At 40.7% G+C, this 12,192-nt stretch overlaps 2 protein-coding genes across 3 annotated transcripts in view; one reads left to right on the forward strand and one right to left on the reverse strand.

The window, feature by feature from the left end:
• The window catches only part of SEPSECS (Sep (O-phosphoserine) tRNA:Sec (selenocysteine) tRNA synthase), a 25,572-nt gene extending 16,563 nt beyond the window's left edge, over nt 1-9,009 (reverse strand). Inside the window, exons 1-5 of the mRNA XM_065060667.1 lie at nt 8,792-9,009; nt 7,355-7,509; nt 4,976-5,094; nt 4,730-4,888; nt 2,125-2,278 (exon numbers count right to left, since the gene is read on the reverse strand). Of these exons, the coding sequence (XP_064916739.1) occupies nt 2,125-2,278; nt 4,730-4,888; nt 4,976-5,094; nt 7,355-7,509; nt 8,792-8,905 (701 nt within the window). The 5' untranslated portion in view covers nt 8,906-9,009. The remainder of the gene's footprint in view (nt 1-2,124; nt 2,279-4,729; nt 4,889-4,975; nt 5,095-7,354; nt 7,510-8,791) is intronic.
• PI4K2B (phosphatidylinositol 4-kinase type 2 beta) overlaps nt 8,888-12,192 on the forward strand; it is a 24,161-nt gene continuing 20,856 nt past the window's right edge. Inside the window, exon 1 of one of the 2 annotated variants that reach the window (XM_065060669.1) lies at nt 8,888-9,024. In XM_065060669.1, the coding sequence (XP_064916741.1) occupies nt 8,991-9,024 (34 nt within the window). In that variant the 5' untranslated portion in view covers nt 8,888-8,990. Of the gene's footprint in view, nt 9,025-9,117; nt 9,588-12,192 lie in introns of those variants that run through there. The other variant, XM_005501282.3, reaches the window with a different exon arrangement.

The raw sequence follows: 12,192 nt of genomic DNA on the forward strand, positions 1-12,192 counted from the left end.
TGAAAGTTCATAAAAAAGAAAGCTTTGCACTTTCTTGTAACATTAATGACAATAACAAGATACAGAGTTCTGCTAAGTACATAAACTAACTGAAAAAGGCACTTTTTTTTCCTTTAGTTCTCTTAAAGACAGTAGGTTTAGAGACAACTCACAGCCACACATTGTCTGGGAACTGATGTGTCTCTGAAAGACAGTTGTGAATTACTGCCATAAAGTTAAATAGTACTTCAAAGGAAAGCTATAGGTACACAGGCATAACATTCTTACCTGACCTTTTAACAATCCTAAGCCACTTAAAATTTTAAACCACCACCACCACAACTAAACAAAGTCCTATAAATGCAAGACATTTAAAAAGGTACACTCCAGAAATGCTGCATGGGATTTTCCTTCCTGGAGGAAGATGAATGTTACAGCCTTCAATAGCTGACAGTATCCTTTAAATAGAAAGCACGTTCAAATCCTCCTATATCTGTGGTATATCATAACACAGTGCCACTACCTAATAATTCATCTCTTAGTTGCAGAGAACAAAACAATCGCATGTCAAAAAGAGGAGACAGATAAGGAAAAGATTCATTTACCCAAGCTATAAAATTGACTATTCTATTTTGATGACTGTGATTTAAGTTAGCCAATAAATCTGCAAGTCAACTTCAAGCAATGTTCATAGTATTCTGACAGAATTATATTGTTTTAACTTCTGCCTAGCAACTGAGTTAACCCATGATAAATATTGGGATTTTTTTGAAGGTAGGAAAAGAGAGCAAAACACATCTTTACCTGCCATGTTTCAGGGTCAATAATGTTGCTTTCCTACACTTGCAAATACCCAACTAAATTTTCCAGATAAAGTAATTTACAAAAGAGCATGCACTGCAGAGGAACTCTAAACATAAGTCTCTGCAGTTTTGTGATAGATTAAAAACAATTGAAGTGGAACAACTGAGACACTACATTTAAAACAACGTAAAAAAAAGACATCCTACTAATATCTCATAGTTCAGCATACTACATACAAGTCCATAAAAATATACCTGTTCAAATGCAAAATCTAACAAATTTGCTTCTTGATACTTATTTTTGTAAGAAAATAGAGGAGGCAGGTTTTGTGAGCAACAATAGCGCTCATTTGGACAAATAACTCAATATACCAAGTACTGTAGCCACCTCAACTCCAAGATGTCATTTTCAAATTGAGAAGTTTTTCAAATATTTCATAACCAGACTACACGTTGAAATAATGCCTCAGATACTCTATTTCCCATCCAGAACCGTAATGTTCATCTCAGCTTCAGCTAGTGCTTGAATGACATCTTCGTAGCAACTACGGAAGTTATGTATATGGACACATAATATTAGGAAAGAAGGCAGTGTATTTTAAGCTTCTTTTAATGGTGATTTAACAGCTGGAAATTATAAGAAGCAGCATCATGCAATCAGGCAGCAAATGTTCAAACCAAGAGAAGTTACAGCAGTGCAAATCATATGTTATAGTTGTATAGCACATCTGCCCTAGATGGTTACAAGAGTTTCCTTATTTCACTATATCTTAATTAGCCCTATAAACATCAGTATAATACAGGAAACAGTAACTCAAGCAAAGAGTTTAAATTTAGCTGTAGCTTTTTTTTTTAAAACTCCATTAACAGCTTAAGAAAATTCATCATTGGCTAGGGGAGAAGAGGAGAAAGGCAACAGTAATATCAAAATGTCGCATTAGCTATGGAACTACATTTTCTGGACTACGGTTCTATGAAAATCTACTTTTACTACTTCCATGAAATTATAAGAAAGCCACTACCAATACGACATTCATTTCATCACAAGAGATCATAATTAACCTCAGTTATACAACAGAAGGAAAACCTTCTGCATTATTCTCACTTTAAGGTACTTTTCTGAAAGTGGAACATTGTTTCAACCTGCCATTTTCCTTAAGCAAGTGGATCAATGTATCTTTACTAATTGTTGGCACTAATAAAGCAATTTTAGGAAGATGGACATTCAAAACATGGAGGTTTTGTTTGATTTGGTTTGCTGTTTCCCCCACTTTTGGGTTCCGTTTCCACCCCACTGGCTTTTTTAGGGAGAAATAACACACTTCTTACAAAGACGACTTACCTATCAGGTACCCTTGGAGCAAAGCAAGATGTTGTAGAATGCACACAAAGAACACTTTCAGCACCAAGAGCCTTGATTTTAGCCTCTACTGCTTCGATGTCTGTCCGTAGCTCATGGCCTTCTAATACGTTTTCTATCACCACAGGCTCAAAACCTGCCAAAAAAAAAAAGCAAGACCTGAATGTATATCATCAAATCTTTAAATGTGGGTTTTTAGCTCCAGTATAAATCTGAAAAATCTTCTGCTTCCGCTGTTTTTACCAGATTCTTTCAGACTTGGATTAAGAACATAGATACATAAGCTGTTTCTTTGTACAATGCCCATATAGCTAAAAACTACAATAATATTCTTGTTAAATATAGGACTCCAGACAAAAGGTTATCTTACATTCTTTGCATGCAACAGCAATCGGCTTGCAGATTGTTTTAGAAACAGAATAACCTTTGCCCTCCCAATTTAAAAGTCTTTGACTGGCATTCTTGTAAACATCAGCATACTAAAACAGCCTCTCTACAAAGGATGCCATTAGATGTAGCAAAGCAATAATGATATTTATTAATTGGTTTTCATCATAACGTTCTGCCTTATTCAACCTATAAAATTCCAAATTACTTCTTAAAAGATAAAAATGTCCATGTTTGATCTCATTTTGAAACAGAACTTTAACTTGGATTTCATGATATGGCATTTCCCAGTTCTTTTATTTCATTAAGTTTCTAGTTTGAGTTCGCATTTAAGATGTACAGCAACTGAAACTCATACGGTTGTTTCTCAAGGATCCATATAAGAAACATCCAAAAAGAGGAAACAGTCCCCTTCTTGTGAATGCTGGAATGTTTCCAGTTTTGGAATTGGCTGCTCAGGATGGACCAAGAGGGTCCATCAGAGAGCTACCAAGGTGGTTACAGTACAGCAGCACCAAGCCATCTGAAAGGGAATTACAAAGGCAAGGATATAGTAAGAGGCAACAGCAACAAATTTTGGCTTGAGAGGTTCAGAACAAACAGCAAGAAAAATTTATTTTTCATTCAGAGGATAGCACAGCGCTGGAACACAGAGGCTGTGGAATCTCCATCCTCAAAGGTTTTCGAAATCCAGCTAGACAAAGACATGTGTGACTTAATCTAGCACATAAAGAGTTTTCTTTCTTAAAAAAGGAAGCCTGTCATGGTAGCTGCTCAAATTTCTAGCTTATAAATTATTAAATAAATAATTCAGGTTTTGTTTACAGAATAAAACACTGGAAGCCATATATTCCCTTCCCCAAACAGGTGTGGCATGGAAGCACCATCATGTGAGCTGAAACAACCACTACTTTCTTAAAAACCACGTACGTTCAGTTTTACTGAATGAAAGTAAAGGAGGAGGGGGAAAGGGAAAGAGTGACTTTCAAAGCAGTGTAACATGGCAGCAGCAATGTGAATTTTTCCTTCAAGGCTCAACACTGTGCCTTAACACTGACATGTAAGGCTCAAACTCTGCACAAGAACTTGGACTAGAATGATTTATTGACATTGTTAGTCCTAGTCTGGTTTTCAATTAGTGACCCAGAGACTGCACTTACTATATAGTTGATAGATACCAAACACCTGCTTCCCTCTTATTTTCAGCTGATAATTCTTTTAATTAATTATGTGATAGTTATTGTAACTAATAAAAAAAATAACAAATCAATTACATTTCCTCACAACCTTCTCCATGATAAATGTAATTTCCTAGCTTGATGTGCTAAATTGAGCCTAATATTCCGAAAACACTCCCATTTTTCTTATATACGTGTTCTATTTGTTATCTGATTCCTTTTAAACATCTCTGTACCTTACCTGGACAGAATCCAGTCTCTGCTTCCAATTGTTTGGTCATTTTTATCTAATGAGTCTTTTATGCAAAAAATAATTGTGTCCTAGGAACTAGGACCAGAATCTATGCCACCACCTGCAGGTATGTGCACTGAGCTGGAAAATTATGGTCTCCCTTACTTGCCCTTTCCTTGATCCCATGCATCTGCTGCAGGAGGGGACAGCTTCTGTGCAGAGATAGATTTCTATCCTTACCTTACCTACAGTGGGGTAAACAAGGAATTCCATTTGAGAGAAATCAAGGTTTGAACTAAGGCACAAAACTCATTTCCTGAGTGAGCTGGGTGACAGTGTGAGATTAAAAACAAACAGGGCTGCTAACACTTCTCATGTTCTAGAAATAACGTGCAAATCAGACAGCTTGTCACCTTCTGATCACAATTCCTAGGACACATGCTTTTTGCATAAATCTAAGAGAAAGGTCTGAACCATGAGCCTTGATTTTATGTAATTCTCAGGACAGCAAATTAGGAATCTAACTCCAAGAGTGAACCGTAACTTCCTCAGTACTGTGTTCTCTACTTACAACTTTATACACCTCTGTACCTCAGCATGTCCCTACATTTTACAAGACATTAAGACAACAACTCACACATGTTAGAAATCAGGAGTATAGAAATAAAGCACTTAGAGCTACTATGCATTAGGCCTTTTTGGATCTTACTGCAAACATACGAAGTGATCCTGCCAGACGAAGTTTTATATCTTTGGAAGAACACACTGCAGTAAGTCAGCTCCTTCTTACCTGCAGTTATCATTGACTTAAAGCAAGATTTCTGGTCTATACGTGGCCAGATAATGTATTTTGCCTTTGGTCTCTTGTGCCGCAATGTTAAAAAACACAGAGTTAGACTCATGCCAGTTGCCATAGGAACCACAAAGCAATTGGTCACTGTCCGGACACCTGCACATAAAAAGTAAGTCAGAAATTAAGATGAAGAACCCATGACACACCCCAACAAATCGGAGATATTTTTGGATTTACACCTACCAGCCAGCTTTATAATATCCAGAACTACTGAATTAGTAAGTTTGTTCAAAAGGCTGGATCCTGCAGCTTTAGGCTGGACTGCAGAAATGTCACCTGACCTTCCAATTCCATGGATCAACCTAGACAAAAAGGTTGAAAACATACATCTATTTTTTTTCACATCTCAAACCAATAATTCTTGCTAACCGAAGAGAAATCAATTTGATAAACAATTGTGGAAAATGCTGTACCCAATGCAATATCAATTAATGCCATAATGATTTCCATTATAACAAACTACATATATTCATATGAAACTGTCTTCTTTTTTTTTTTTAACAGTAGATTCACAGTGTTCCAGCACCTAAGTAAAAACTTTGAGAAGACCCATAGTAGCAATACCTTTAGCATCTGGCAGGCTTCCTTTTAAACACACCTCAGCACTTCTTAATGCCTGTTGAATCAGCATTATAAATGCTGACAGGTTCTGACACACAATTCCAAGGAAAACAAAACTCAGTTGTCTATAGTGTAGCATATCAAAGGCATAGCGGTATTATACAGATACTTCCCTGACAAATGCTTCATCTCCATAAGGCAAAGAAATAATACATACTGTGACAAAACATCCCAAAAGACAGTAAGGTTAATGTATCACTTTGCCCACCTTCTACATTTTCACTTCATCTACCTCATTCTACTATTCAGTATTATGTATCGTGCAATACCATCTCTCTCTGCATCCAGTTTATAAATTACGTTGATAAACTGTGTTTATAAATGTTGGGTGTTACTTAACACCTTTCACAAGTGGAGGATCCTGAAACTGTTTATAAAATGTAAGCTTACAGAACCAACCTTACCCATGGCTGAAATGCAGCAGCTGCTCAAGTAAACTAGTAACTATAGATATCTATTTATGCCTCTGTTTTTGTTTTACAAATAGAATAAAATGCTGTCTGATGAGTGTATGGAATTCAGAGCTTCTTAGAGCATAATTTTACAGCTTAAACTTTTTTCCCCATTTCAAGACATAGGTTGGAATCAACAGTAGCTTGATAGTTAATATAAACTTGCACATAATCCTTACTCCATCAAAAATATTTTCTTCCCTCATTCCTGCTGCCATGTTCTTAATAGCTTTCTCATACTACTACTTTTTCTTTTCTGCATACTCCCTTCCTAAGGAGCTATCCTCTCTAAGGTTGCACCTAAGAATTTATTAAGCTGAAAGGAAATACAGGTTGAGAACCATATCCTGCTACCTCCATCACTCCCAAAGATACCTGTAAAACTTACTACAGAGATAAGTGGAGCAGAGGATGCCTCTGTACCTTTTCTTGCTGTTTCTAACACTCACAGGTGAAGGTGAGATGCCAGGTAATAGAGCTATATCAACAGCAGCTGAACACCAGCCCGGAAGCTGGGCATGCTTCCTCCAGTGCTGTCAGAAAGCAATACTGCCTCGGAGCCTCTCCCCGCTGTCACCCCCACCTCCCTCACCATACATAATCTAGACTAGAAAACAGCACAGAAAACAAGAAAAGCCAAATGAATGTATTACTGGCTTTCTTCATTAATTTTTCATGGTAGAGTAGGGCTTATGAAAGCCATTAAGCCTAAGTAATTCAACTTCCATATGGTATAGCTCACTAAATTTCTGCTCTCTAATCTTTTGTGCTAATCTTTCAAGGACAAACATTTGAAGAAATTTCACTTTGTTTCATTCCTGATAGATAAAACATCATAGTTAGGTACTCAGCACAGAACTCTACACACACACACACAAAAAAGTATATTAGTAAAGAAACTAATGCAGAACCTCTAAAACGATAGCATCCAACATACCCATCAGGTGTCAGAAGAGCTACAAGCTCTTTTTGTGATTATAAATCTCCTTAATTCATATAAAATCTATGACAGATGGACTAGATTTTCATGTGTGTATCAACTAATCATATTATGAAGATATTAATGAATATAGCAAAATACAAATAGTTGTTCATAAGGAATGTTCAATACTTTACAACTACAATATGCAGTAATTTTTAATAATATACAGATAAAAAACTGGACAGTGTTATATCCCAGGCAAGTAATGTGCGGAATGTTTTAAAACAGGAAGACCTCTGCCTCCCCTGCATGCAGTCAACTCAACATCTTCAGCTTCTATCAGTTCAGCACACAAGACATAACCCTCACAAACCTTTTTGTTTAATTCAAGACTTTCCAATGAGTTATTAATGAAAATTCAACACAGAAACTTGTATCAATACAATATCACACTACATTGTTTTCCTCAAATGTTATCAAGGTCTCAGATAACAAGTCACAACGAAATATGCCATTTGAAAGCATTAATAATAAATCCGAATAATTCAAATCGCCAATAATTTGTACCTGTAATGCCTTCGGGCAACGAGTCCTGATGCCACTCTTCCTTCCCTCTCACCCACACCACAGTTGCCCAGAAAGTTATTGCTGTCCATTATAGCAAGTTCATGAAGAAACAGTTCAATGGTGCTTTCATCCCATCCATGTTCAGGACATTTTCCCTTAACAATAATAATATGAAGGTAACTACCAAACTTGGAAATTAAAAATGAATATAACTTCAAGCAACTGTTTGATTAATGTTACCCTTCCTTCCCACATTGAACAGCAGCTTGTATTTTCATTATGCCATTTTATATTATCTAGTATTATTAACCTGTATTCTAAGAAATGTTAAATAACATTTTTCCATATATTAAGTGCAATTACATTAGCATATCCTGATATTAAAATAGTCAAGGTATTTTTCACTTTCAGGTGTTCTTTAAGGTACACACAAAACCACTGCAGCACATAGATGTTAATTACTCCCTAGAAGACTATAGATTATTTGATGCATTCTCTGAATAAGAATCTACTACTATAGGAATTCAACAGAGATAACCAATGAAAGGGAGATAATTGGGTATTATAGAACAAAAAAATCTTAATTATGAGCAGAAAGAGAAATATAGTTTCATTTGTAACATGTTCCTATCTGTATATTTTCCTTCACAGACATGATCTAATAGGTAAAGAAACCACTTACAGAATATAATGTGTTAAAACCTGCAACCAGAGACATGCTCTTTCTTGTGCTCTTTACTGCGTTAAGAACCGCACTCAGTCTTTGCAAACTGCAGAAAAGCGCCTCAGAGGAAAGGAACCCACAAACCCATGAGCAACACTGCAGCGGCTCAGAAGTCCAGAGGCTTTTTTAACATGTCCAAATAACAGTAAAACAATTGCAGTAAAAAGTAATTCATTTCTGAAGAGTGGTATGAAAGTTATGTTTGAAACAGTGGATGATGTGACTAAGGATGTTCAAGAACTGAAACACTGATAATGATTCCTGTACAGTGGAGACAAATACATTGTTTTGGCAGCACATAAGTACCGTTTTTTACCTCATATAACAATATGTTAGTATCTTATTGCTGTGAAAAACTTCTTTAACTGTTTGCTGGGCCTTTCTCAGCAAACACACCACAATCCCTTTTTGCCCCGACGATGGCCGCTCATTCCGGGGCTCCATAAAGGCTCTGCCAGTACGGCAAAGCCAGCCGGGCTGTTCCGAGCCACCCCACCCGGGCCGTGCCCCTCACCTCGCAGGTGAAGGCGGCCGGAAGACCAGGGCGGGAGCTGCCGGGGCAGCACGGGCGGGGCTCCGCGGGGCCCGCCAGGCCGCGCCAGAGCTGGGCGGAGCGCAGGTGGGGCCGGCTCGCTCGCGGGATCCCAGGCCGGGCCCGCGGGCAGCTCAGCGCCACCTCCCCCGCTGCAGGCCCGGCGGGGCGGCCCCGTTACCTGCTCCAGCAGCGCCCGGAGGCGCAGCTCGTGCGCGCGGCGGCCCTGCGCCCCCTGGCGGACGTAGGCCGCCGTCACCAGCCGCTCGCTGGAACCGAAGTTCTCCGCGTTCATGGCCGAGGAGCGGTAGCACGGGCAGGGGCACCGGCTCCCGGCAGCAGTGGTTCCAGCCGCCGTTCCCCGCTCGGCACCGTGTTGGATGCAGAGCCGCCGAGCGAGCCCCCCGCTACTCGGTCAGTTCGCGCCGGAGACGGACAGGGGGCGCCGCTGCGCATGCGCGAGGGCGTCCGCCCCGCCCGCCGCCGCGCTGGGGGACTGCCCCTGCGGGGCGATCTGCGCCCGGCGCAGCCAACGGGAGACTGCGGTCCCCGGGTGGAGCGCTGGGCCGCCCCCTGTTAGAGGGGCATTGGCTGCCCCGGGCCCATGCCTACCTTTGCCCGGAGCCACCGGTTTCCGCACTCGGGGCCTGCCCTCCGCAGCCAGCATGGGCTCCCGCCGCGGCATTCCCCCGTGAGGGGGGGAAGCCCGCCAGAAACCAGGCTGCTTGTCTGTGAAGAACGCGTTCTTGCGCTGCTTCCTACCCCGTCCGAAGTTTAGCATGAGGCTGCTGAGGACAGCCACGGAACTCCCCGTGAGGTTCTTGTCAGGGCAACAGGCTGTGTCCCTCACAACGTTTCTGTGAGCAAAGGTGTCTGTGTGACTGTCTGCAGCAAATACCGGCAACCTGCTCACTTGGTGCAACTGCAGCCCGGCCTACCTGCCAGCGCTGTGGAGACAATGCACAGTTGCATTACAGGTACAGAGATATGCTACTAGCAGAGATCTAATCTGTTGTCATTTCATGTTATTTGGGAAAATACAGTTACGCCAGTAGGAAATCTGGGACAGGCATTGAAACTTTGCTGAGGCCTGCCAGTGAAACCTCAGCAAGCAGAAACTTACCTGGAGCACAGGAGCAACTTTGGGCACTTGGGCGCCTGCTCCCTCTGTGTCCTTTGTGCTCAGGCAGCCATAGGCGCTGGCAGCGCCATTTGTCTTCCGAAAAGTTGAAAGAAGTGCATTAAGTACACAATGTGTTTGTTCCAATGTTTAGTTTGAACCAGCCTGTACCTGGCCAACTGAATTTGTTTATGAAGTCTTATCTGATTCTTCCGTTTTACTGTTTTAAGCTCAGGTGGCTGATGAACATGTGAAAAGTACATAGTGACCGTCCTGCTTCCGTAGCCCGATTAGGATCTTTCAGGCATTCTGACAGAGTAATCTTACACGCTCATTTGAATTATTGGCTCAGACTCTAATTAACACAGTTGCTTAGTCCTTTGGGACAGAAAATAACTTTGCAAGTAGGATTGTCCTGCTTCTTAGTCCCCGTAGACCTGTTGTATCTGGACTGTTATGATGTGGCATGTTGCATTTTGCTTTAGAAATACTGAGTAGTTATTGATCTCGTTCTTTATTTTGAAGTATCACAAGAGGGCGCTCCCCTAAAGCTGTAAGTGCACGATTGTGCGTGTATTCCCCTTTCTTTCTGTTGTTTTTTTTTTTTTCCCACTCCTTTGTTTCAGCATAGTGCTCAGACATATATTATAAACAGATGACCAAGTATGCTCTATGGATTGGAAGGACAGAGACAAAGGTGCTAGCATGAGTAAAATGACCCAATTTATTTGCATGATTTGTTAGTAATTTTAATCCAGGTGGCTGATTGAGAGTATTAGCTACTCAGAAGTAAAATTAATAGTTTGTTAATAACTATGATGGTGATGTGTATTTTGTTTAATTATGAACTGTCTTAGTGTTTGAACTCTGCACTACCGAAAATTGAGGAAATATAAAGACTTTGTTAGATCGAGAGCTGTAAGCAAGCTACAGAATTCTCACTTCAGTAGAAGGGGAAAACTAACAGTTAACTGCCTTTAGACATACACTAGCATTTGTTGATGAACCCCTAAACCAGAAGAAATAACTAGTTAATTACTTCTTGTTTAGTTTATTCAAAAGAACTTTCAAACTTTTTAGAAACCCATGGATGAACTGCTTGACAGAGCGTTACTGAAACAGCCACAACTCATAACTAATGTAGCTGAAGGAAGATGCAGTCTTCCTTAATGATCTGCTGGGCAAAATGTCAGACTTCTCCTATTTTAGTCTGATCTTTTTGTTTACTTCACACAGGAATTAACATCGGTATAATTTTCTGTGCAGAAAATTGCATCCAGTTGCTGTAACCTTCATATATTTGTTAACTAGGCATAAAATAGTTATTCATCTGGAATTGACTGGATCTGTTCACTTTTAATTGAAAGGAATAGAATCAGAAATGCAAGCGTGAACAAATATCAAATATTGCAGATATTAATAGTTACATAAGTAAATGACACTCAACTTAGTTCCAAAGTCCAGTGCCTGACGGGTAACCCAAGACAAAACAAACATTTCAGTAAGCTCTCATTTTGTTGGTAACCAAGGAAAGTAATTTTCTTTCTGTGATCCAGGTAATGTACAGAATGAGTCCTCATATCATGAATAATTGTGAGAATAATGAATAATAAACATGTGCGATTACTTTTTTAGCTGAGACCCGATTTGCTTTCAGTATAATCCAGAATACCAGTCTATACAAATACTTAAAGCATGTATCTTTCTCTCATATTTCACCAAAATCGCTGAGTGCTGCACTGAGGAAAACCCCTCTTCTGCAGGGAGGTGTGGAAGAAGGTGCCCACGCTGGTAGCTGGTGCAGCGTGTTGGGGCTGTCATTGTATTTTCTTTCTTCCATTTAGTAATGTAACGATGGTTGTGGGGACATGGAAATCATGACAATATATTAATATTGTTTTCACTTATATTGTTTTTAGGCTTCCCTTTGGAAATGAGCATGATGGTGTAGAACAATGTCTTTCAAAGTACGTGGAGGGAGAGCAGCTCGCTAGTGGGAAGTGGTGGTCAGGAGACAAGCCAGTTCCAGACACAGATACAAAGCAGCTTTCAGGGATGTTTTCGTTAAACGACTAGCAGTTAAAATAGCGCAGGTATGGAGGCCTGTAGCTGTGACTTCCCGCAGGAACGCTGAGCCGATCATGCCATTCTTTGGCGGTCTCACACCGCCTGCAGACAGACAGACAGACAGACAGACAGACAGCAGCTGACGGCAGTGGCGGGCGCTGCCCAGCAGCACTCCCCTCCCCCGGCTGACCCACCGCAGCCGCTCCACGGTACCAACTGCAATTCCCCGACTACCGTTTTGCCGTGAGGTATGAGCTCTTTACAAATTGATGTTCCGGCCCCGTGACTGGCCGCTAGCCCGGAGGAGACTCCGGAGACCTGACCGTCCGACGCCGGTTGCCGCCCCCGCGCAGAAGCCGCTTTGAAGTTTGCCCGCCCAGCAGGGGCCGCGGCCC

The sequence above is a fragment of the Columba livia genome, chromosome 4, assembly GCF_036013475.1.
Source record: "Columba livia isolate bColLiv1 breed racing homer chromosome 4, bColLiv1.pat.W.v2, whole genome shotgun sequence".
NCBI classification, from domain to species: domain Eukaryota; kingdom Metazoa; phylum Chordata; class Aves; order Columbiformes; family Columbidae; genus Columba; species Columba livia.